A 22,375-nucleotide genomic window follows, 5' to 3' on the forward strand; every position below is an offset into this window, starting at 1 on the left:
CTGTTTTTAAAGAAAACGCTTTGAGACTTTAAGATCTGCATGTTGTACATTCACATTTATTGACAAACTTTAAAATGATTATTTTAAAAAAAACACAGACACACCAGAGGTAAGTGTATGTCACGCTTGTGTGTGCACAACACAACATGCTAATCCTTTTGGCACGTCAACAAAGATTCTCAATAAAAATGTCGGCTTGGACTTAAAAATCAAATGCATATATATATATTAAAAAAAGGTCCTGGATAAATCAAATAAAACTGCCGGCTATAGCAACGAGCATTAAATATCAGTTTCATTCTCAAAGATAGAAAAAATAAAAGGCATTTACAACAGTAACGTAGACAGCTGGAAGCTTGGAGGAGGCCTTTAAAGCAGTGATTCCCTCTCAGGATCGGAGGAGCTCACGGTGAAGGAATCCATCACCGAGAGCGGTTCTTCCTGAAGAGCGTTAGCACTCGGTGCTGTGCGTGTTCTCCGAGTTGGAGGCGTACGTGTTGGACTTCTTGGAGTACTTGAGGGCGCTGAAGGAAACCCTCATGCGCTCCACCGTCCGCTCGCTCCTGCAGAGGAACGTGTTCTTCACGTGATCCCTGAACTCCTCCGAGATGAAGTAGTACACGAACGGGTCCAGGCAGCTGTTGAGGCTGGCCAGGCACAGCGTGGAGACGTAGAAGCCGTACAGGTTGTTGTCCGCCTCGCCCAGCAGGAGGACGTAGTGCACCAGCAGCATGACGTTGCTCGGGGCGAAGCACACCAGGAACATCACCAGCACCGTCACGATCAAGACCACGGCCTTCCGCCGCTTCTTGGCGATGGCGGGGTCGGCCATGCTGTTGCGGAGAGCCTTGAGCATGAGCACGTAGGAGACGACGCACACCACGGCGGGCGCGACGAACCCCGCCGTGCCCATCGTGAGGAAGTAGCCCGCCGCCATCTTCTTCTGGCTGGGCCTGGTGACGTCGTGGCAGGTGCGGATCTGGAGGTTGTCCACGCGGACCTCCTGGTCGTACAGGAAGAGGGGGACGGCGACGAGCCAGACCGTCGCCCAGATGGCCACGGAGACGCCGACGGCCACGGTGTTGGCCCTCGGGGAGCGCGACAGCGGGTGGACCACGGCCCAGTAGCGCTGCACGCTGATGCAGGCGATGAAGGCGATGGAGCAGTACATGTTGGCGTAGAAGAACGCCACCAGCACCTTGCACAGCCCCTCGCCGTAGATCCAGTCGTTGCCGTTGAAGTGGTACGAGATCTTCAGGGGGACCCAGATGACGAAGAGCAGGTCGGCCAGCGCCAGGTTGGCCATGTAGATGGAGGACGGGTGCTTCTTCTTGGTCCGGAAGAGGAACACCCAGATGGCGAGGGCGTTGGTGGGGAGCCCCACCGCGAACACCACGATGTAGACCACGGGGAGGAAGACGGTGGTGAGGTGGCTGGTCAGGACCTGCTTGGCCACGGAGCTGACCCACACCGCGCCGTCCGTGGTCTCTGTTCCGGTGAAGCCTCGCAGATCTGGAGTCAGAATATGATACGAAAAACATGTGAAAGGCAGAAGTGCGACAGGTCGACAGTGAAGGCAGCGTAATGCACATACATGTACCTCCAACAACACGCTGTGAAAACACTCCAGCACAAGTCAAAGTCACGCATTTAAAACCTGTCGCTGCTCATTTTACTTCCAAGTATAAAAAGTAAAAAGGCAGTAAAAAGTAAAACATGTGAAACATAGAAAGTACAATAATTCCCTTAGATATGAGTACAAAGTACAATATTTACCTCTTATATACAGGAGTATAATGTACAATATGCACCTCTGTTGTGGAAAGTACAACATCAACCTCTGATAGGTAGAAAATACAACATTTACCTCTGATGTAGTAGAGCACAATGTACAATATGTACCTCTGTTGTAGAAAATACAACATTTACCTCTGATATAGTACAATGTACAATATACACCTCTGTGTTGTTGAAAGTACTATATGTACCTCTGATATGTAGAAAGTACACTATTTACCTCTTATATATACACACAGGAGTATAATGTACAATATGCACCTCTGTGTTGTAGAAAGTACAATATGTACCTCTGATACGTAGAAAATACAACATTTACCTCTGATGTAGTGGAGCACAATGTACAATATGTACCTCTGTGTTTTAGAAAGTACAACATTTACATATGATTTAGTAGAACACAATGTACAATGTACACCTCTGTGACATAGAAAGTACAATATTTACCTCTAAGATTTAGTGGAGGAGAAGTACAGCTTTGCAAAGAATGTAAAAACTCAGGTACAAGTACCTCACATGTGTACTTAAACACAGTACTTTGGAGCCACGGTTCTCTCCTCATCAGACCAGTGAGCATCACACTGAACAACCACTGCGCACCAACGAGTCGAGGCCGACACGTCAAAACAAAACAGTTGTGTACTCGACGTATTTGGACGTTTTACGCCCCGCAAACGCACCACAGGTGGAACCCACAACCCGCCGGCTCTCTTACCGCCTTCGGACGCGCAGGTGTGCAGGAAACACAGCAGCAGCACCAGGGGAAGCCTTCGCGCCCTCGCGGCCATGGTCGTTCACAGGTCCGGGAGCAGCAGTGCGCGCGCGGGCGTGGCTGCGCTGCTTTTAACCGCCGTGCTCGTCTTCACATAACTTCAGGAGTTTGACACCTGGGTCACGCGGCCACGTGACCTCGGCGCGCAGCCAACCGCGGTGCGCCGCCACCGGGAGGCTGGCGGAAGCGTGACGTCACGCACGAAGCCAGGTGAGCGGCTTCATGCCCGGAAATAACTTCTCGGGTTTCATTTACACGACTTGTTTTATTTTGCACATTTTATATTTTAGAGAGTAGTGGAGTGTACTTTAAATACACTCACTGTACTTTTGAGCTTCGTGTACTTTACTTGAATATGTACATGTATACTTTCTACTTTTATGCCATCTCTGAGGGAAATGTAGTTTTTCTCTCTAGCTTCATTTATTTAGCATCTCAAGTTACTTTGCAGATATAAGGTACTCATAAAAAATGTAAAACAATGTATTATTACAGGTTGAGGAGCATATATATATACATATATATATGTATATATATATATGTATATATATACATATATATATATCCATATATATACATATATATATGTGTGTATATATATGTATACATATATATATTTATATACATATATATGTATACATATATATACATACACACACATATATATATATATATATATAAATATATATATATATATATATATATATATATATATATATGTAATTAGATGTACTCTATTTATTCTTTGTTGTAATTGTACTTTTGCTATTTTAATTAGTTTACTCTTATTGCTATTCTATTTTGCACTAGTGTCAGATTACTTCTTTTGCATTGTTCTATTATAAATTCAGGTTTGTTTTTATTCAGCATTAATTTGGGATTAAAAATGTTTTATTTTACCGTATTCCCACTCAGTAATTCAAGTATATTTTGGTGTGAATACTGTAGTACTATGCTACATAGTATTTGTACACTGTATTGCTTCTTTGACGTACCTCAAACACCTGAATACTTCATGAAACACGAGCATCACACTGATGAGAAGGTAATTTCCTGAAGATATAATTAAAGCCATAGTTTGATCTACTTCTGTTTTCCACAGCTCGTGACCTTCTGATAAAGCAGAACAGAAGCTGCTGGACGTGTGAAGACGCACACAGGTGTGACACGTATGTTCAGTGATGACATGACGAGCAATACTTTAGTTTTGGTTACTAGAGGACGCTTCCTTCAAAGTTTGTGTTTTAAATCACCCTTTGTTCCATAATAAAGGATTAAAGGGTGTAAAAAATGAAACAACGCTACTTTCAATATTTATATAATGTTTTTTCACATTATTTTCCTGAATAAGTCGTCACATTTATGTATTTTCCTTTTGTTTCACTGTTAATTGAACATCTTTGTTGTTTCTGACAATCAGAGAGAGAAAATAAAGACGGAATATAAAAGTTGTTCATTTCTTTTTACGTTAAACATCCTGAACGATGATGCAAGAAGATACTAAGAAGTAATCTTTTACATTGAAAGAGTCAAAGAGTATTTATTCAGTCAGTAGTCGGGTTACACGATCACATGACTGCTGAGACAGTAGAAACACAGTAAAAGAGAGGAAGTCGAGTCCTTCAGGTTTCATTATCAGTCCTGTAGCGCCTCCTGCTGGAGGAGAAACAGCTTCACACGTCTAACCAGCAGGGAGCAGCAGGAAAAACACTCCTGTCACCTTAAAGACAGTCACAACGATACGTTAGCAGATTTACTCCAACAAATAGGAAAATATAAGATACAATATATATATAAATATATATATACTCATTTAAAAAATACAAAGTAAGAACTTATTGACAGATTTTCACATAAAAAGCTTCTCAGCTAAAAAGAGAGATAATAGAAAAAATGTAGCATTAAATGTAAAACCTACAGATTCACTTGCAGCTTATAAAACTTCATTGCTTTTACTTCTCCAGTGCAAAAATAAAAACGTTAAAAAGTGTAACAGTATCACTGGTTCAGCAGGATTCTAAAAGCACGTTATCTAATCTCCACTTCCTTCCTTCCTTTCCTCAAAAGGCTCGTCTGTCTTTGTGCGCGTGTTGCTATCAAACCGAGCTCGTCCTTTCAGTCGCCTTCATCCACGTTGTGCTCCTTATTTGCCGATACTTGGACTTCATAATAAAACATCCCCACTGTTTCACGGGGTCGGCTCCATCTGCTCGAGTCCATCAGACCAGCAGCTTCTTGTACTGGCTGCTGAGGTTTGCTTGGAAAGAGTCCTTCGTGGAGGCCGGAGTGTGTATTTTGGAGCTCTCCGCACGGCTGGACTTCAGGATCGACCTGCTGGTGGACGTCGAATGGCCGCCGCCGCTTCCCTCGGCGACCTTCTGACACCTGAGCGCGCTCAGCAGCTGCTTCTGGCACTGGGACGAGCCAAAGTAGTAGACCAGGGGATCCAGGAGGCAGCTGAGGCTCCCCACGCACAGGAACACCAGGTAGGCGGCGTAGGAGCCGTCGGGGGCCTCGCGGGCGCTCGCGACGCCGTCGTGGAACTGCAGGTAGTGCGCCAGGAGCAGGCAGTTGGTGGGCGTGAAGCACACCACGAACATCACCAGCACGGTCAGCGCCATCGCCGCCGCCCTGGTGGTCCTGCGCGAGCGTCCCGCGACGCCGCGCGGCACCCTGCTCAGCGCCCAGATCACCCGGGCGTAGGACGCGGCGATGACGAGCAGGGGCAGGAAGAAGAGGGCCACGCAGAGGGTGACGAAGTACGCCTTGTAGAACCGGACGAGCTCGTCCGCGGGCCGCACGTCGTGGCAGGTGGTGACTTCCAGGTCGGCGAGGCGGAGGGTCTGCTCGGAGAGGACGAGGGGCACCGAGCCGGCGAGGGAGAGCGTCCACGCCGCCGCGCAGGCGATGTTGGCGTTCCGGGGCCTCCGCCAAGCCAGCGAGTCGATGGGGTAGACCACGGCGAGGAGCCGGTCCACGCTGATGCACGCCACGAGGAGCACGGAGCAGTACATGTTCCAGTAGAAGGCCGCGGTGACCACGCGGCACATGAGCCAGCCGAACACCCAGTCGTTGCCGTTGAAGTGGTAGGAGATCTTGAAGGGGAGCACCAGGGCGAAGAGCAGGTCGGCGGACGCCAGGTTCAGCATGTAGATGGCCGCCGGCTTCTTGGGCCGGATCCTGCGAGCGAAGGCCAGGACGGCGCAGACGTTGATGGGCACGCTGACGAGGCAGACCAGCGCGTAGAAGGAAGGGATGAGGACGGTGGACAAGGGGCTGGTCAGGTACTGCAGCGCCGCCTCCGATATTTGAGGCCGGACGGAGAAGGTCGCGTTGCTCGGCCGGACGCCTCGAGAGAGATTCTGTTCGGCGACGTCGTTGTTTTCGAAGACGCCGGTCAGATCCATCGGTTCAGCCGAACGGTCGAAGAAGGAGAAGCTCCTCCCTTGTGCGCTGCCTGGAGGAGGGAGAGAGGCGTCACTGTGAGTTTAGTCACACCGGGATTTAAATATAGAAGCAACTTTTATTTGGGATTATCAATTTATCTTTAAAGTGTGTTTGCTCTCATCTATAATGTCACTACTTGTACTGGTTCCACATTTAGAAATGGGACTATTTGCCGTGTAAATGACCAAACAATGTATTGAGAAACATTTATTCTTCATTCATAATGAAAGTAATTGGTAAAAGTTGTCCAAATCAATTTATACGACTTTTGCGAGACATTTGATGACGTCACTTTGGCTCTGGGGCATTGTCCACCATTATTTATTTTAACAAACTTCTTTAAAAAAAAAATACAGAATGTCGTTAATCCGTCTTTCATCATCTTTTACTGGGTCTGTAAATTAGCGACGTTTACTTTCATAACCAATTAACTCCAAAAAAACTCAAGGTGACGTCATCAAATGTCTTGTTTGACAAACAAATTTAGAATACATTTACTTTAATTAGAAAAGAAGCTACATATTCAACAGCATCATATTGCAGCAGTTGAAACGAGACATTTTGCTTAAAAACTAAAACTTTTCTTCTTTTATTGATCTTCAGAATGATTAATATTACTTTGATATCACTCAGCGCCATCATATCACATCAAAGCTCACATTGTCCTCCACGTTGTACCAACTTTGCAGTCAGAAAGATATTAACTCATAAGCACGTGGCTTTACATTAATAACCTTTACGTCTTCTCACCGTTTTTGTTCGCGGCCGCGCGCGCGCGCACCAGCAGCAGCAGCAGCAGCAGCGTCTTTAAACACGTTGAAAACATGTTGCCGGAGTCCCAGAAAACAACTGGAGCAATAATCCCTCGTGCAGGTTGTGCGTGACGCTGTGGTTGCTGGTCGAGTCCCCTCTCCTCCGTGTTGATGCTGCTGCTCTTCACCAGACAGTGAACGCAACAGCAGCGAGGTTTTGTTCCCGCCCACCAGCAGTCCGGCGGGTCCGGAATGCCCCGGTCCACTAATCAACTGCAGCCTGTGTGTGTGCGTGTGTGTGTGTGTGTGCGTGTGCGTGTGTGTGTGTGTGTCCAGAGACGCATTCCGATGGCCTGACGTCACCTTTCCCGTCACCCAGCAGCCTTCAGGCGGGTCCTTTCATGGCAAACGAGGGTCAACTGTCCCGTTATGTCATTTTAATGTTGCTTTGACAATAATGAGGTATTTATTATGTTGTTTTGTGGAATTACTTGTTTCACTGTCACTTTTCTGTCTGAGATTTTATGAAAACGTTATTAAACACAAAACAACTTTATTTATTTCTCAAAAAACAGCTATACAAAGTGCAACATATAACGTATAAATATGTATTTACCATATATATATATATATATATATATATATATATATATATATATATATATATATATATATATATATATATATATATATATATATATATATCAAAACAAGAGTTACATAATGCTTCACATTATAAACATATAATATAAAAGCAACAAAAAGAAAATATCATCAATTTATGAAGCAAAAAAATATTTTGGGGATTTACATTATTTTTAAATTTTATTTGGATGATTTAAACTAATCTAATTGATTTGTATTTTATTAACTTTGGCTTAATTTCTGCATTATGTTATGGACTCTCAACATTAACATTGCTGTTATATAATTAACTCTATGAGTCATTTATTAGATTCTGAGTCAAATTCGCCCAAACTATTTAAAATATTCTAAAAGGTCTTTTAATAACTTTTCACTGAACCTCCGAGAAACTCTCCCACACCTTTTTTTTTTAATCTTGATCATCTAAACAGTAAAAGGTTCCTTTAGTTTAAAATATGCTAATGAGGTGTCAGGAGGTCATCCGGTGACCTTCTGAGGGAGTTGAAGTGAATCTCTGCAGATGAAGCGTCTCTTCAACGAGTTGAGGAGCGAACCAGAAACATTCACCTTTAAACTCCTGAGACATTTGAAGCGAGAACATAAAGAGAAGTTCTCACAAGCGGAATAAAACTCTCAGTGTGGTTTCTGAATTGAACGTGAGAATGTTTCTTAGTGGGATATGAAATCTTCCGCCATCGCTGCACTCTCAGGGGACGCGTAAAGAGCGATGTGATGTGAATACTCTGAGATGCTAAAGTGCTTCCTGTGTGCAGCATCACACAAACACTCAATTACTGAAGCACTTCACCACAGATTATGATTTTCGAGGAAGGAAAAGCACACTTTCTTTGCAAGTTATATCATTAAGTTATATCACGATGATGTTCGGGATGCGGTTTCTGTTTTTATTATTTCTGTAAACCTCCATGTTCAGACTCTATTTCCAGGAGATAACGTGATTGTTGACTTTTCTTGAGCATGGAAAGTTCCCCGGCGGACGCGGTGGAGTTCACCTTCATGTTTGGGTTTGTCTTTATGAAGCCGGAGTCAAGACGGAGAACACTACATGACGGAGAACATGTGACGGAGATCATGTGACGGAGATTGTGTGTTTGTTGGAAACACAGCCGGTTGCTTCCTCTGACTCATCCTGAGCCTCCACAGGACTCCGTATCGAAGCTCACAGACAGACAGACTGAACCCGTTTCCTCTCGATCAATATGTGTCTCAATGATCCGTTTCTCATTCTTTCATCACATCTGTTCCGCCCACGCTTTAAACAAAACCACATGCTTGTGCAGGTCTCTTTTATTTGGAGTGTTTTGTGCGTTTCTTTTTACATTTTTGGACATGAACGCGTCGTTACATCCACCCTGGAGTCCTGTTGCCAGCATGAGGAGGAAGCTGAGACAATAAGTGAAGACGGGAGGAAGTCACTGCCCCTCGGACAGGAAATAGTCCGGCATGTAAAAACCCCCACAAATAATAGTTTTTAGACTTTTTGTGCAGCTTAGTGAGCGCTCGAGGTCACTGCAGGAAGATGTCGTCACCTTGGAACACAACCATGCTAGCTGTTTCCCCCCCGTTTCCAGGCCTTGTGCTAAGCTACGCTAACCAACTGCTAGCCGTGGCTCTTCATGTTTAACCTGCAGACACGAGAGCGGCGCAAATCTTCATTTCATCGGCATGAAATAAGCAAATTTCCCAAAACCGCTTCTTCAAACCTGCGATGACAAATTATTTTAGTCCACGGAAACAGAAACAAGCTGCGAAAACGATAAACCTGTAAAACAGCTGCTTATCGACACATCCAGTAGCTGTTGAGCAACATGATCATTCATGTGGAGTTGTGTTTATGTCCCCTGATGAATATCAGTCCAAGATTCTCTCTCTTTTAGCTCTGTTTTTGGTCTCCACCACCTCTCCACCTGTCCCTTCAGCTGCTGAATGCTCCCCAGGAGGAAGCTTTTCGTGTATTTAACAGAGCCTTATTTTAAAAGAACCATTAAAAAAAGCGTAAAGACACTATAAAGCTCCACAGAGCTCCTGCAGAACTGTGAGATAACGATCTCCTCAGTTCCTCTTTAAAGCTGTCATGAGATAAAGTGCAGCTGGACTCGTCCACGCCAGAGGTTATGTTGTTCCTGGGCGTTCCTGAACCAACACGAGCTCATTCCTGCTCGCGGGAGGCGGCCGGATGCAGACGGTGGGAGGTTAAGGCCTCAGAGGAGTCAATGGCAGCTCCAGTTGGATTCCTGTTGTTCTCCGGATCCACCGCGGCACATTTCATCGTCCTCTGGCTGTCAAAAACAATGAGGCGAGGTTTAAAAGCATCCCGAAATCCATTGTTTTGCTGCATTCGAATGCATTCTTTAGCATAAATGAAGACGCAGAGGTTCACAGACAGTCGGAGTCTGACGTCTCTCAGGAATCTCACATGTGGAGCATCTGGTGTGTGATTCAGATCTGTGAAAAACAAAACCAGCGGTGACATACTTTGTGCGTTTATGTTTGTTTGTGCAGGAGGAACGCATGAACGCATGAACGCCTCCTGGAAGAGGAGCTATGTGTGTTTTCATCCCTCAGACAGAAGGAAGGCGTCTGGTGTTAAATCTGCAAACTAAACCAGATCTTTAACAGTGTGTCTCTCTCATTTCTTATTCTGTTTCACACCTGTCTTTCTTCTATTTAGGTTGTTGTTATTTTCTATTTTATTGGCTCTTAAATGCATTTGAACCGTGTTTACATAAATGTGTTTCTTTTGAGGTTTTATGTAAAGCGCTGGTTGCTGAAACGAGGCGTATCGATACTCTACGTTTAATAAAAGGCCTTGTAGAGTTGGTGAAAGTGCAGAAAGAGGATGTTCTGAGACCTTTTAGTGAAGTAAAAGTAGAATGAACTGTGTAATATACAATCAGCAGCATGTACATGTGCTTCAGAGGGAGGATCGTTTGGGGAAAAAGGGATATAAATGTTTTCTAGATGTGTTCAGAGATGTGGAAGCCGCTTTCACTCGGTACTGACACGCTGGACATCGGGGAGAAAACCATAAACTGTTATCAGAGGTTGAAGGAAGTGTGTGGAGGTGAGTGTCGGTTCTCCATATAAGACACGATATGTGGGACACAGAGAATCATCTCGCTCCGATCTGAACTTTCCATGATGCTTTGGGTTGGATGTAAACAGGAAGTGTAATGTCTCATTCCAACGACAAGTACGAGCTCCAAACTTTGTGCTTGAAGTTCCTAAACAAGCCATAAATCACCCAGAGGGGATGTGATAAATATCTCAGGAACGTCGACTGAATGTTGGGTCAGGAAGAAAGACAGATATGTGAGAATAGATCAACGTGGATCTGGACCTTCACGTTCCAGCAGCATCATCTTATTCATGTCTAAGATGATGCTAGAATATGAAGCAGTAAAGCTGTTTTACTTTGTTCAGTCTGGTTGTTTATTTGTGTGCAGAGTGCTGCAGGAATGAGTTCCTTAAACCCGGATGTGAGTCAGCGTTTCTTCCTTTGTCTCAAAGTCAAGGAGTTGTTTGCATAACTTTTGATCTGGCTGAAATAAGTGAAAGAGAGATTTTAACATGAAAGAGGTCAGTGAACACCTCTCTGGCATGTTATGAAGTTCCTTTATGACTGAGAGTTGACACAGAGGAATAAGAAGTACAACATATTGCCAAACTCAAAGTAAGCGTGCCGACTTCAGTGTCAGCTTTTTCCGGAGAGGAAGACACAATTTATTTCCTCATCTTGAAAACGTGCCTATCACTATTAGAGATGTGCACCACAAAGACTCACAACACGCCACAGTGACACAACACGGTGACACAATAAGCTCGACAAAGTCTCCTCCCATCGCTCCGCCCCCACCGGGTGGTGCTTCTGCTCCCGTGATGGATGTTGGTCCAAAAGTCTCTCTCTCTCTCTTTCAGCTCTGTTTTTGGTCTCCACCAAGGCCCGTGGGAAACTAAACGGCCAAGGAGTGTGTGTGTGTGTGTGTGTGTGTGTGTGTGTGTGTGTGTGTGTGTGTGTGTGTGTGTGTGTGTGTGTGTGTGTGTGTGTGTTTATCAGAGTTGATACAGCTTAAAACAACACTGAGAGCAAAGAGAGGCAACCAAAACAAGTTGAGAAACAAAAAAACAAAAAAAGGAGCAGAAAGAAACTCTAGAGTCTGCAGAGCTGAGTGATAATGATCTATTGATGCCAGTCAAATACAGAAATATTGATAATTTACATCTTGTCATGAGAGGAAATGCATCTGGACTTGATATCTCCTTTTGAGATAATGAAATATCCGACTCTGAATGCTCAGAGAGAAACTTTCCAGTTCTCTCTCTCGATGACCACGAGAGAAGCTTTTCCCACAATGCATCTGATCCGCTGTTGGTACAGTTATTAATGTGTGCATCTCTAACCTCCTACTCGTGTCTGCCTCTATTAGACGTGTGTGCAAACATGAATAAAAGAAGACGTACGAGGGAAATTTTAGAAAAGATAAAAGAAAGCGTGACAGTCAAACGAGGCCGCAGGGTTTTAATGGTGTTTCCTCTGCAGAGACAGGAAACCACTCAAATTGCTCAATTACAGCAATTACCAGTAATGACAACTGTGTCCACGTGGACCGGCTTGAATCATTCGTTTCAAATAGCTTATGCATATCGTGGCAGCTGATGACGTAACAATAAAAAAGTCACTTTGCCAAAGCAAGATTAGCTAAAATATACCCCAATTTGGATGCTAGTTGCAACAGATGCCAGCACACCGCAGCTCACTTATCTCATATGTTCTGGTCCCGCCCTGCTCTGACCTCATACCGGTCTACGATCTTTAATACACTTTCTGAGGCTCTTAATATTGATACGTAGCCTCAGATATATTCGGTATCACAAATAGACAACACTGTACAATAACAAAAAAACATAAAAATATCTTGCTCGTAGGAGAATATTATTGCACTGGAAATCAACTAACCCACCCGAGACCTCTGTGTGGTTTGGTGACCTGATGCAATTTATCCATCTGGAGAAAATAAAATACTTGCTAAGGGGGTCAAGCAACAAATTCTTTTCCACCTGGGACCCGGTTTTGACGTTCTTAAAGAAACTCAGAACTATGCCTGATACCTCCTAGCAATACCCTTTGGTATAGTCCCTAAATCATTAGGAGCTCAACAGACATACTTTTTTATTTACTTATTTATTATTATTTTTTTCTTTCTTCTTTTGTTTGTTTCTCTTGTTCATGTATCACCTTGGAAATAATAAGAGGGAATAATAGGCAATAATTAATAATCGACCGAACCTGTTATCACTTAGTTCATAGATATCTTTGTGAGATGTGATGACTGTTTGCCGTGTGGAGTGAAACAGGTGTGTCTACGTGCAGATGTACGTGCAGTATGGAGATATGTGCGTTTAGCTGCGTGTATGTGTAGACGTCCAGCTCGGCGAAATGAGATGACCTCTTTGTTTTTTATTTTTTTAATTTCTTTATTTATTCCTATGTATATATTTTCCTGTACTCTAGGTGGGTGTACCAGTGGGAGGGTTGAGTAGGAAGGGTATGTTTTATGTTTGTATGTGTAAAAAAAAAAAGGATAGAAAACAATGGATGTTTCAGTTAAAATGCATTTTTGCTGCTATATGTCTATCGAAATAAAAATAAATTAAAAGGTGATAAAGTGGCGCCTCCAGCCCTAAACACCAGCCAATGAAACAGCTGAAGGGCGATGTCGCCCTCTAGTGGAGAACACAGGCGCTTTCTAACATTTTCTCACAGATAAAAGAGTATAAAAGAGCAGATAAAAGAGCTTGCTTATGGTTTTTAAAATAATAATATTCATAATAACAGCTTCAGCCTGTGTGAGTCTCCTTTAGCCCCTTCAGACTATTTAAGTCCTTCATCTCTCGGTGATCTCAGTTCCTCTTCACACGCTTTATGAAACATTATTTATCTCCCACATTCAGACCAAACTAACTTGCTTCTTTGGACAGTCGTGAACAGAAAGCAGGATTGTGGCTTACGATGACGTTTGTACAGGAAACAGATGAGCCCACCGAGCAGACAGGAAGCGGACATTAGACGTGTGCTTTCTGTTTATTTCCCTGTAAATTCATATTTTAATATTACTTTCAACTGTTTTCATTGGAGACAACCTACTCTTGGGCTGTTTGTTCTGCATCTTTCCATCTTTACATGACCCCTCTGACCTTCTGCCCTCTTGTTTCTTGTTGCTTCTCATTTCTGTTCGTGGTGACGAGCATCTGTTTGCTCCGTCTGAGTCATCCGGGATGTTTTTAGCTGCGAGTCGGCGATGACGTCAGAGCACAAAAAAACTATCTGTGCTGAACCTGCGGGGGTCAAACGAGACGCTGCTTCTGAAAACAGCCGACGAGCAGATCAGATGAAAACAAGACGAGGCTCCCGTCTGCGATCAGCTGGACGTTGAAGCTCGAATAATAAAACCAGGCGCTGGAATGTGGAAATAACAAATAATTGGATGAGCTGTGTACGAACGCCCTGGAGGTTTATTGCAGATGTCTGTAGATGTAAAAGTGAGACTGAGAAAAGAAGAAAAGCTCAATTAAAGTTAGGAGTAAAGATATTTACACCCGTACCTGTAGAGAAAGATGTAAATATGACGGCAGTGTGAAGCAAAATATGATTTCTAGAAGAATCTACGGAAGCTCATTTCTGTCAATGTGATGAAAAAAGTTATTATGATTAAACTTATTTTGGAATACATTTTTGACATTATTTCGATACTATGTCTTTTTTTGTCCATACAAAGTCATTCACTTAAGATTATTTTGAAATATTATGTTGTTATTTTGAGATATTTCATCCGTATTTTGACTTGCTGGGTTCTTATTTTACAAAACTTAGTCAAAACCTTTGAGAAGGTTTCTCATAATTTGGAGATAAGTATAAAATCTTGTGAAAGTTTTTCAAAATTTGGACATAAAAAGTCATTATTTTGTCCGTGTTGATATTTTTAGACACAATATCGTAATTATCATTAAGTCAAAAATATTGAGAAAGTATCTCATTATTATCACAAAGTTGTTTTTGGAGATAAAATGTCAATATTTTTGAGATATTGGGTCATACCTTCTATAGATTAGGTCATTATTTTTAGATTGAAATGAATTATTTCATTATTTTTCTCATTATTTTTAGATGCCAGGTCAAAGTCACAGTATTTTTAGATGCTTACTCATAACTTTTAGACAGTTAGTCATCATAATGACCGGCTAGATATTTTTTTTTCTTCCATAACAGTCGTGGAAATAGACTTCCGTACATATCTTGATGTTGAAATGACAAAAAAAGAAGATGAGAAGCGAAGACTAAACAAAAGCGCTCGTTTTGGGACAAGCTTATCATCTTCAAACAGACATTTCCTCGCTGATCCGGTGTCTCCTCTCAGCGTTACCTCACTCCTCATCCCTCCAGGCATCAGACTCAGAACAAAAACCCAAAGTTTCCTCTCTCACACATCTCTTTGCACATCTTTGTTTAACATTAAGCAACTTGAGGGTTTAATATTTGAGTCAATAACCATATTCAAGTGACTATGTGAATATATTGAAACAGGTTTCAGGAGAGAAAACACACTTTAGGGTGAAAGTTAGAATAAAAAAAGAGGTCTGGCTGATGGATTAGAATCTCATGGAGGGCGACAGAGGCGTCACTCTGCATGTTAAAACAGAAACCAAAGACAACCCACATTCCTGTTGATGCAGAGACGATGTCAAGAGTGTTTTTTTCTCCAGTTGTGTTGCTCGCCTGAGCTCGGAGATGTGTTTGCAACTCGAGTACACCGACAGAGACAGGAAGAGACATGTGAGGCTGAGCGAGCGGCGTGAGCAGAGATATTAATACACGAGGAAACACAAAATGGGGAAGTTTCTTATCTTTTTACTGGTTGCTGCTCTCTGTCTGAGCGGCTCTCTTCAAAAAAAAGGTATGTTTCCTTTCAGATGAATCTTCTGTGCTGCTGACTTTTCTTTTGTCATATTTGACTCATTGTGAAACACTCGCCTCTTGTTTGCAGTGACGATGGAAAAGGTTAAATATTGATAATTGATTAACTGTTAGTTAATTTGCTGATTCTCAAGGAAACCAGTGATCTTTGTTTCAGTTGTTTCTGAGTTAAAATCAATGTTGGAAATTAACACCAGTACATTTAGTCAAGTACTGTACTTATACTTTATTGAGTATTTCCATTTTAGGATACTTTATACTTCTTCTTCACAACATCTCAGACGTACATATTGTACTTTTTACTTTTGTCTGACAGCTTTAGTTTCTTCTCAGATGATGTTTTTCTTCCTCTTCCTGTCCAGTAAAGACCTCGTATCTCTAGATGTGTTGATGTTGAATGTTTGTGATCAACTGAAGGATGAAACTCCTCTTCCTCCTTTAGATGAATAACTTCTTTAAAAAGCCTCTTGGATCAGCTGGAAAAACACTCGTCACACAGCTGTTTGTTCTTAGCGACAAACACATGATGATCTCATCGAATATGATGCTTTCATGTAGAATAAACTATAAGGAGTTAACATGAAACACGTCAATGCAGCAGGAATATGAATCCAGAAACATCAGATATCATAAAACACTGACAGGAAAGTTTTACTGCATAATGAGTACGTTCTCTTATACTTAAGCAAAGGATGTCTCTAAAAAAAATAGTTTTTACGACACCAGATGTGATTTTATCAAGATCACGACTGACACAACGGGGACTTCCCATCTTTGATTTCAGACTGTTGATCAAATAAAACTGAAGGCGTCACTTTGCATTTTAGAAAAGGGACATTTTGAAGAATCAGTGATCAAGAAAATAAAAAACATTTTTATCTTCATTGTGACCCAATACATTTGAAATGTATTGAGATACAAAAATAATTGCGTAACAGTGTAAAAAACACAATTAACTTTTGCATTTTCTTGCTGTTCCAGAGAAAAGGAAGAACAGCGGCCGGAGGAACAGCTCTCAGGTTTCCATCCATCCCAGAACATTTTTCGGCTCCCCTTTCCAGACGGACGTCATCTCGGTGCTCAACGGGACTTGGGCCCCTGTCTCGTCCGGCCCCGCTCCGGCCCTGCATGCCCTCAGCAACGGCACCGCCGGCTTCCTGCTCGACCCCCTGAGCACGCGGGTCATCCCCACCGTGTACGTGCTGGTGCTCGCCGTGGGGATCCCGGCCAACGTGGCCATCTTGTTCGCGCTGGCCTCCAAGATCCGGAAGGTGTCCTCGGCCATCCTCTACTGCAGCCTGGCCGTCTCCGACCTCTTCCTCCTGCTCTCCCTCGTCTTCAAGGCCCACTACCACTTCCGCGGGAACAACTGGGCGCTCGGCGAGGCCGCCTGCCGCGCGGTCACGGCCTGCTTCTACGGCAACCTCTACTGCTCGGCGCAGACGCTGGCGTGCATCAGCGTCAAGCGCTACCTGGCCGTGGTGCACCCGTTCATGTACAAGATACTGCCCAAGAGGGCGTTCACGGCCTGGGTCACCGTAGCCGTGTGGGGGGTGTTCGGCGCCGCCGTCGTCCCCGAGCTGCTGGTCCAGCAGAGCTACTGGATCCCCGAGGTGGGCCGGCTCACCTGCCACGACGTGCTGCCCCTGCACTACGGCTCGCACGGCTTCCTGCTCTACTACAACCTGTTCCTCACCGTCTTCGGCCTCCTGGCGCCCCTGGTGGTCACGGTGGGGTGCTACGGCCGGATCGTGCGCGAGCTCAACCGGTCGCACCACGACTGGGCGGTGTACGTCAAGGCCAGCACGCTGGTGCTCGTCATCTTCCTGCTGTGCTTCGCCCCCGCCGGGGCGCTGCACTTCCTGCACTGCGTGCAGCTCTTCACGGACGGCACGGCGAGTCTGTACGTGCACTTTAAAGTGGCGGTGTGTCTGTGCTGCCTGCACGCCTGTCTGGACCCGTTCCTCTTCGTCCTCATGTCCAAGTCTGCAGGCTCCAGGCTTTACTCCAGGGCCTTCAAGGGCAAGACCCTCAGCCTGTCTGTGTAAGAAGGACCTGGACCTAAACCGAGAGTTTTTTACTGCTGGAGCAAAATCTGCTGAACCAAAAATTGACGTTTTTGGCTTTGCAGCAGATGAAGAGGGAGATTTTCTCTGTGGCTGGATTCCAAAGAGAAAGCAGAAGGACCCTGACTGCGTTCACGATGAACAAGCAATGGACTAAACCTACGTGATGCATGAACCCTCTGGACCCTGAGGTCATGTTCGCAATTTTACATCATTTCTTAAATTCAACTTTTAAAAGCACTTGCATGCAAGATCCATGTGTTACATCTAAAATTACAGAATAAATTCATCTTTCTATATAACGAGGCAGCAATGTCACGAGGCAAAAGTGTAAAGAGCAAATATGACTCTCAAACTGAAAAACATAATTTGGATTTTGGAAATTCTTCATATCTCCTGTGAAAACATAACTTTAATCAAGTGGTTGAACGATGTTTGGTGCTTGAAATTGCAGCAATATAGTCTCTAGAGGGGATGAGAAGACAGATGGCACATATATGTTAATCTATAATTACATGTAAATGATGAAAAGAATATATATATATATATATATATATATATATATATATATATATATATATATATATATATATATATATATATATATATATATATATATATATATATATCCAACACATGATTATTAATGTTTTTGTGAATGTGTTTTAATATATTTATGTGTCTGGGCCAAAAATAACACATTTATGAGCATCATGCTGAAAGTTTAAAGCTGTCAATGAATAACACAGAACAGATTGACTGGATTATGTCTGCTGGGTGTTTTCTGTCTTCCCTTCGTGCGGCGCTGCGATGACTCAAACATAAACTCATAAACATAAACTCCACTGAGTCCCAGAGATGTTGTGTTGCATGTTTCATTTTGCGCGAACCTCTCCTCCTACAGCTGGACCATATGTACCAACTCCACCGGGGATGTTGCTATTTCCTGCCAAGCTTGCACAGGATGTGATCACACACACACACACACACACACACACACACACACACACACACACACACACACACACACACACACACACACACACACACACACTGAAACAGGAAAAAACAGGTTCCTAAAATGATTTATATGTGACTTTATCTGTGTGGAAACATGAAGTCTGAATGTATTTGAGTGCAGGCGGTTGCTGAAATATGCAGGTGAAGGTCACATGATCACAGCCTGCGGACTAAGACACTGCAGAGAATGTAAAAATGATAACAAAAAGCTGAAATTTGAGAAAAAATAAATGAAATAACGTATTCTGCGCGTTCTCCTCCTTGATCGAGGTTACAATTAAACAGTTAAAATCAATGTGAATTGTTGACAAACAGTGTTGGAAATATTTCACTTCTTTTTCAGAGCGCGCAAATGCAAAGTCATGTGATGAAGATGGAGTCCGGTGTCGGGTACCTGAATCTGAGGGACACGCTTACATACATGTGCGAACACGTCACGGAACACGTCATGGTATATTTAAGATATAAATGGCGCCCTCTGCTGGTGTGAAGGGACGCCAACACATTTGGACAAAAAGCCGCACAGCTGTTCAAATGAAAGTCTTTATTCAATGTGAAGACACACCAGAGGAATCCACCGTTACACCGCATTCACTTGAGTCTTTTCTTATCAAAATAAATCATATCAAGGACAGGTAATAGTTGTTTTTTTTTACACACACCTCCACATATTGTTTCACAGCAGAGGTTGTTTTTCCCCCTCTGCTGGATCACATAGCGCAGTACACACAGTCATCTCACCACGAGCATGCCCTTCCACAACCACCTAGAAGTCAACTCAGTATAATGAACACCTGTCCACGACAAATCAGACGACGCACGAGAATGATACATTCACCTTTGACCCGGGAATCACACGCCTGCCCCTCCTCCTCCTCCACAGCAGAGGAACAGCGAAAGACATCAACATGGGGGGGGAAGCACACACACACAAGAGAAGGATTTCTGTAACACACATGCAGGGTTTCGCTTGTTTGGGAAAAAAAGTGATGAAGAGTGTTGGTGCAGCACAGTGGAGACGACGAGGATGAAGCATCAAACGTCAGGAAAACCAGATTGAATCGACGTTTGCGTTCCAATCCAAAGAAATTAGTTCTTGAAAAAAGGAAACGGCTGCACGGAGGAGGTCATGTACTGCTTTTACTTTTTAGAAATATGGCAACACAACGTCACGTACTGCGTGTTGACAAATCGCTGCGCAGATTTGAGAGTAACTGAAAGAAGCAGCGCCGCACTTCTTGTGTTATTTGACATTTTTTTCCTCGAGGATGGAACAAACCCAGAAGTGAACATTTTACAAATTACCTAATGCAATTGTTAACATTGTAGCAGCAAGAGTTTCATTCATTAGAGGTTTTAAAAGCTCTGTTCACCCAAATCACAATATAAACATAGTATTTTATTTTTGGTTGGTTTAAAGCCACGTCGGTTTCATTTGTCCAGATAAACTCCAACTCATTCAAATGGAGTTTTGTTGTCACAATAGTTTTTTACTGGATCTTCTTTCTATTAAAGGAAATAGTCCCTATGAAATCTAACTGTTTACTGTAACATTCATGGTCCCCAGATGATGAACCCTGTGGTTCCACGTTTAGCCAACTCTCTGCATGGCTGGTAAATATGTTTGATTGGAATTTGGGTGAACTGATCCTTTAAGCATGGCTTTTAATTTCACTTCATTATGTAGTTAAAACCCCCCAAAAGCTGTCTCTAGTGTAGGAACAAAAGAAAACCGCTTGGGTTTCCACACACAAGATGCTCCCAGAAGAGTTGCCAAGGAAAAGTGAAAGCAATGTACGTTTGTGTAAACTATTGACATTCGGTGTCGTGTTGTGTCGAGCGACCGTTGTTGAAAGTCACGCAGTATCGTAACGAGCTTAACGAGCAATAAGGTCCACTAGTGGTGGGTGAAGAGTATTGGATGGGTCAAACAAATACAGGACTTTCACCCAGGAGACCACCGTTTATGTCTCGTGTTAAACCAAAATTAATTAGGTTTTTTGGCCAAAGTAATGCTTTTTAGGAAAAGCTACGTAAATGAGTTAGCTAAGTTCAGATGTCTTTTGTTGTTATTTTATTAATGGGAGTTGTGTTGATACAGTTGTAACTTTACATCGTGACGTTACATCGTGACGTTACATTGTTACGTTACATTGTTACGTTGTTACATCGTGACGTTACATCGTGACGTTACATTGTTACGTTACATTGTTACGTTACATTGTTACGTTGTTACATCGTGACGTTACATCGTGACGTTACATTGTTACGTTACATTGTTACGTTACATTGTTACGTTGTTACATCATGACGTTACATCGTGATGTTACATCGTGACGTTACATTGTTACGTTACATTGTTACGTTACATTGTTACGTTGTTACATTATGACGTTACATTGTGACGTTACATCGTGACGTTACATCGTGACGTTACATCGTGACGTTACATCGTGACGTTACATCGTGACGTTACATCGTGACGTTACATTGTTACGTTCTTAAGTTGTCACGTTATGCTGTTGCGTTAAGCTGCTCGTTATGTTATATTATTTAGAAAAGAATGAATCATTTCCCAACATAAATACATTTTTACCAAACACATTTTTGCTTCAGAAACATTTGCAAATAAAAAAAGGACAACGCCAACATGCCGACTTTGTTGGGATCTTATAAGGGTTTGTCTGGACACACACACACACACACACACACACACACACACACACACACACACACACACACACACACGCACACACACACTCTGCAGTATCAAGAGATGAGAGACAGAGCAGCAAAGCTTCCTGCAAAGGTTCGGAAGGAGAGCCGGGCTCAATGGAGAGAGAGGCACGGCATCTGAGAAAGGCCTTTGAGTCTCGGAGGGAGCAGCAGCAGCAAGGCAGGAGGAGATAAACAGAGCAAGAGGACGAGACGCCATGAGGAAACCGAGACGGCGAGACAGATAGAGGGAGCAAAGGGACCAACAGAACGAGGAGAAGAGCAGATTATAACAGCCGAGTATAAATTCTTCTTGACATGATGGGATTGCAACGAGAGAGCGAAGCCCTCGGCGAGGAGCTCGGTGCCACAAGACGAACACGACACACACCAAGAGAGGGCGAGAGGAAGCATTCAGACAAAAAGGGTTCCAATCTCAAAAGTCTCTGACTGCAAAAAGCAGAAAATGTAAACTTCTTTTCACTTTAGAAATGTAGCTGCTGAAGTTGCCGGTTTTCACTAAACTACGATATCGTTATATCATTTTTTATTTATTTTAATTATGGCCTTTTCATTCTTGCAAGGTGCAGCAAAAGGCTTGAACGTGGGCAACCGATGGTGGAGTTCTGGTCTCGGGTGTAGAAGCGGAGGTCAAGAGCACACCGGTGAAGCAATAAATAACATAAATACTACATGAATTACTAAACAGATAGCTTTACATGTAAACAAGCGTAATCACATAAAAGATTGTTACAAAATGATTTAGAATAGTTTGACATTTCTTCATCGTCACATTTTTTAAGTGTTTAGATTAGTATACAGGTAAAAAGCCCTTGTGTCTTCACTTTGAAAAGACATAAAAGACAGATACTGTGTAAACCGTACAAGCTGCTACAGTGTCCTCTCTGTAGCAAGCTAGCGCTGTTGCTAGCTCCCTGCAGCTAGCTCCCTGCTGCTGCTGCTACTGCCCGCGTCCCTGCTGCCCGAGTCGGGGCTGGTCCCGCGACCTTCGGAGGTTGTCGGGGAGCTAGCAGAGAGCTATTGACGAGCTAGCAGCAGCGCTAGCAGCAGCGCTAGCAGCAGCGCTAGCAGCAGCGCTAGCAGCAGCGCTAGCAGCAGCGCTAGCAGCAGCGCTAGCAGGCTACACCGGGAGACATCCACCGAAGGT

At 43.4% G+C, this 22,375-nt stretch overlaps 4 protein-coding genes across 4 annotated transcripts in view; 1 reads left to right on the forward strand and 3 right to left on the reverse strand.

Moving 5' to 3' along the window:
* Positions 1-223: 223 nt before the first annotated feature.
* On the reverse strand, positions 224-2,585 carry LOC137783865 (proteinase-activated receptor 2-like). Its single transcript, XM_068574204.1, has 2 exons — positions 2,513-2,585; positions 224-1,512 (listed from the first exon to the last, which is right to left on the reverse strand). The coding sequence occupies exons 1-2, from the start codon at positions 2,583-2,585 to the stop codon at positions 452-454; spliced, it is 1,134 nt and encodes a 377-aa protein (XP_068430305.1). The 3' UTR covers positions 224-451.
* A 1,343-nt stretch (positions 2,586-3,928) lies between these two features.
* LOC137784049 (proteinase-activated receptor 1-like) lies at positions 3,929-6,919 on the reverse strand. Its single transcript, XM_068574471.1, has 2 exons — positions 6,767-6,919; positions 3,929-6,026 (listed from the first exon to the last, which is right to left on the reverse strand). The coding sequence occupies exons 1-2, from the start codon at positions 6,840-6,842 to the stop codon at positions 4,789-4,791; spliced, it is 1,314 nt and encodes a 437-aa protein (XP_068430572.1). The 5' UTR covers positions 6,843-6,919; the 3' UTR covers positions 3,929-4,788.
* Positions 6,920-15,208: 8,289 nt separating this feature from the next.
* On the forward strand, positions 15,209-17,988 carry LOC137784080 (proteinase-activated receptor 3-like). The gene is made up of 2 exons (XM_068574512.1): positions 15,209-15,386; positions 16,388-17,988. The coding sequence occupies exons 1-2, from the start codon at positions 15,320-15,322 to the stop codon at positions 17,452-17,454; spliced, it is 1,134 nt and encodes a 377-aa protein (XP_068430613.1). The 5' UTR covers positions 15,209-15,319; the 3' UTR covers positions 17,455-17,988.
* A 4,353-nt stretch (positions 17,989-22,341) lies between these two features.
* LOC137784076 (synaptic vesicle glycoprotein 2C-like) overlaps positions 22,342-22,375 on the reverse strand; it is a 36,503-nt gene continuing 36,469 nt past the window's right edge. The window contains exon 14 of the mRNA XM_068574508.1: positions 22,342-22,375. This exon is cut by the window's right edge and continues 1,191 nt beyond it. The gene's annotated coding sequence lies outside the window, so the exon portion shown is untranslated.

This window comes from Clinocottus analis, unplaced genomic scaffold (assembly GCF_023055335.1).
Source record: "Clinocottus analis isolate CAN_PGR_092001 unplaced genomic scaffold, fCliAna1.0.p SCAF_13, whole genome shotgun sequence".
In the NCBI taxonomy this organism is placed as follows: domain Eukaryota; kingdom Metazoa; phylum Chordata; class Actinopteri; order Perciformes; family Cottidae; genus Clinocottus; species Clinocottus analis.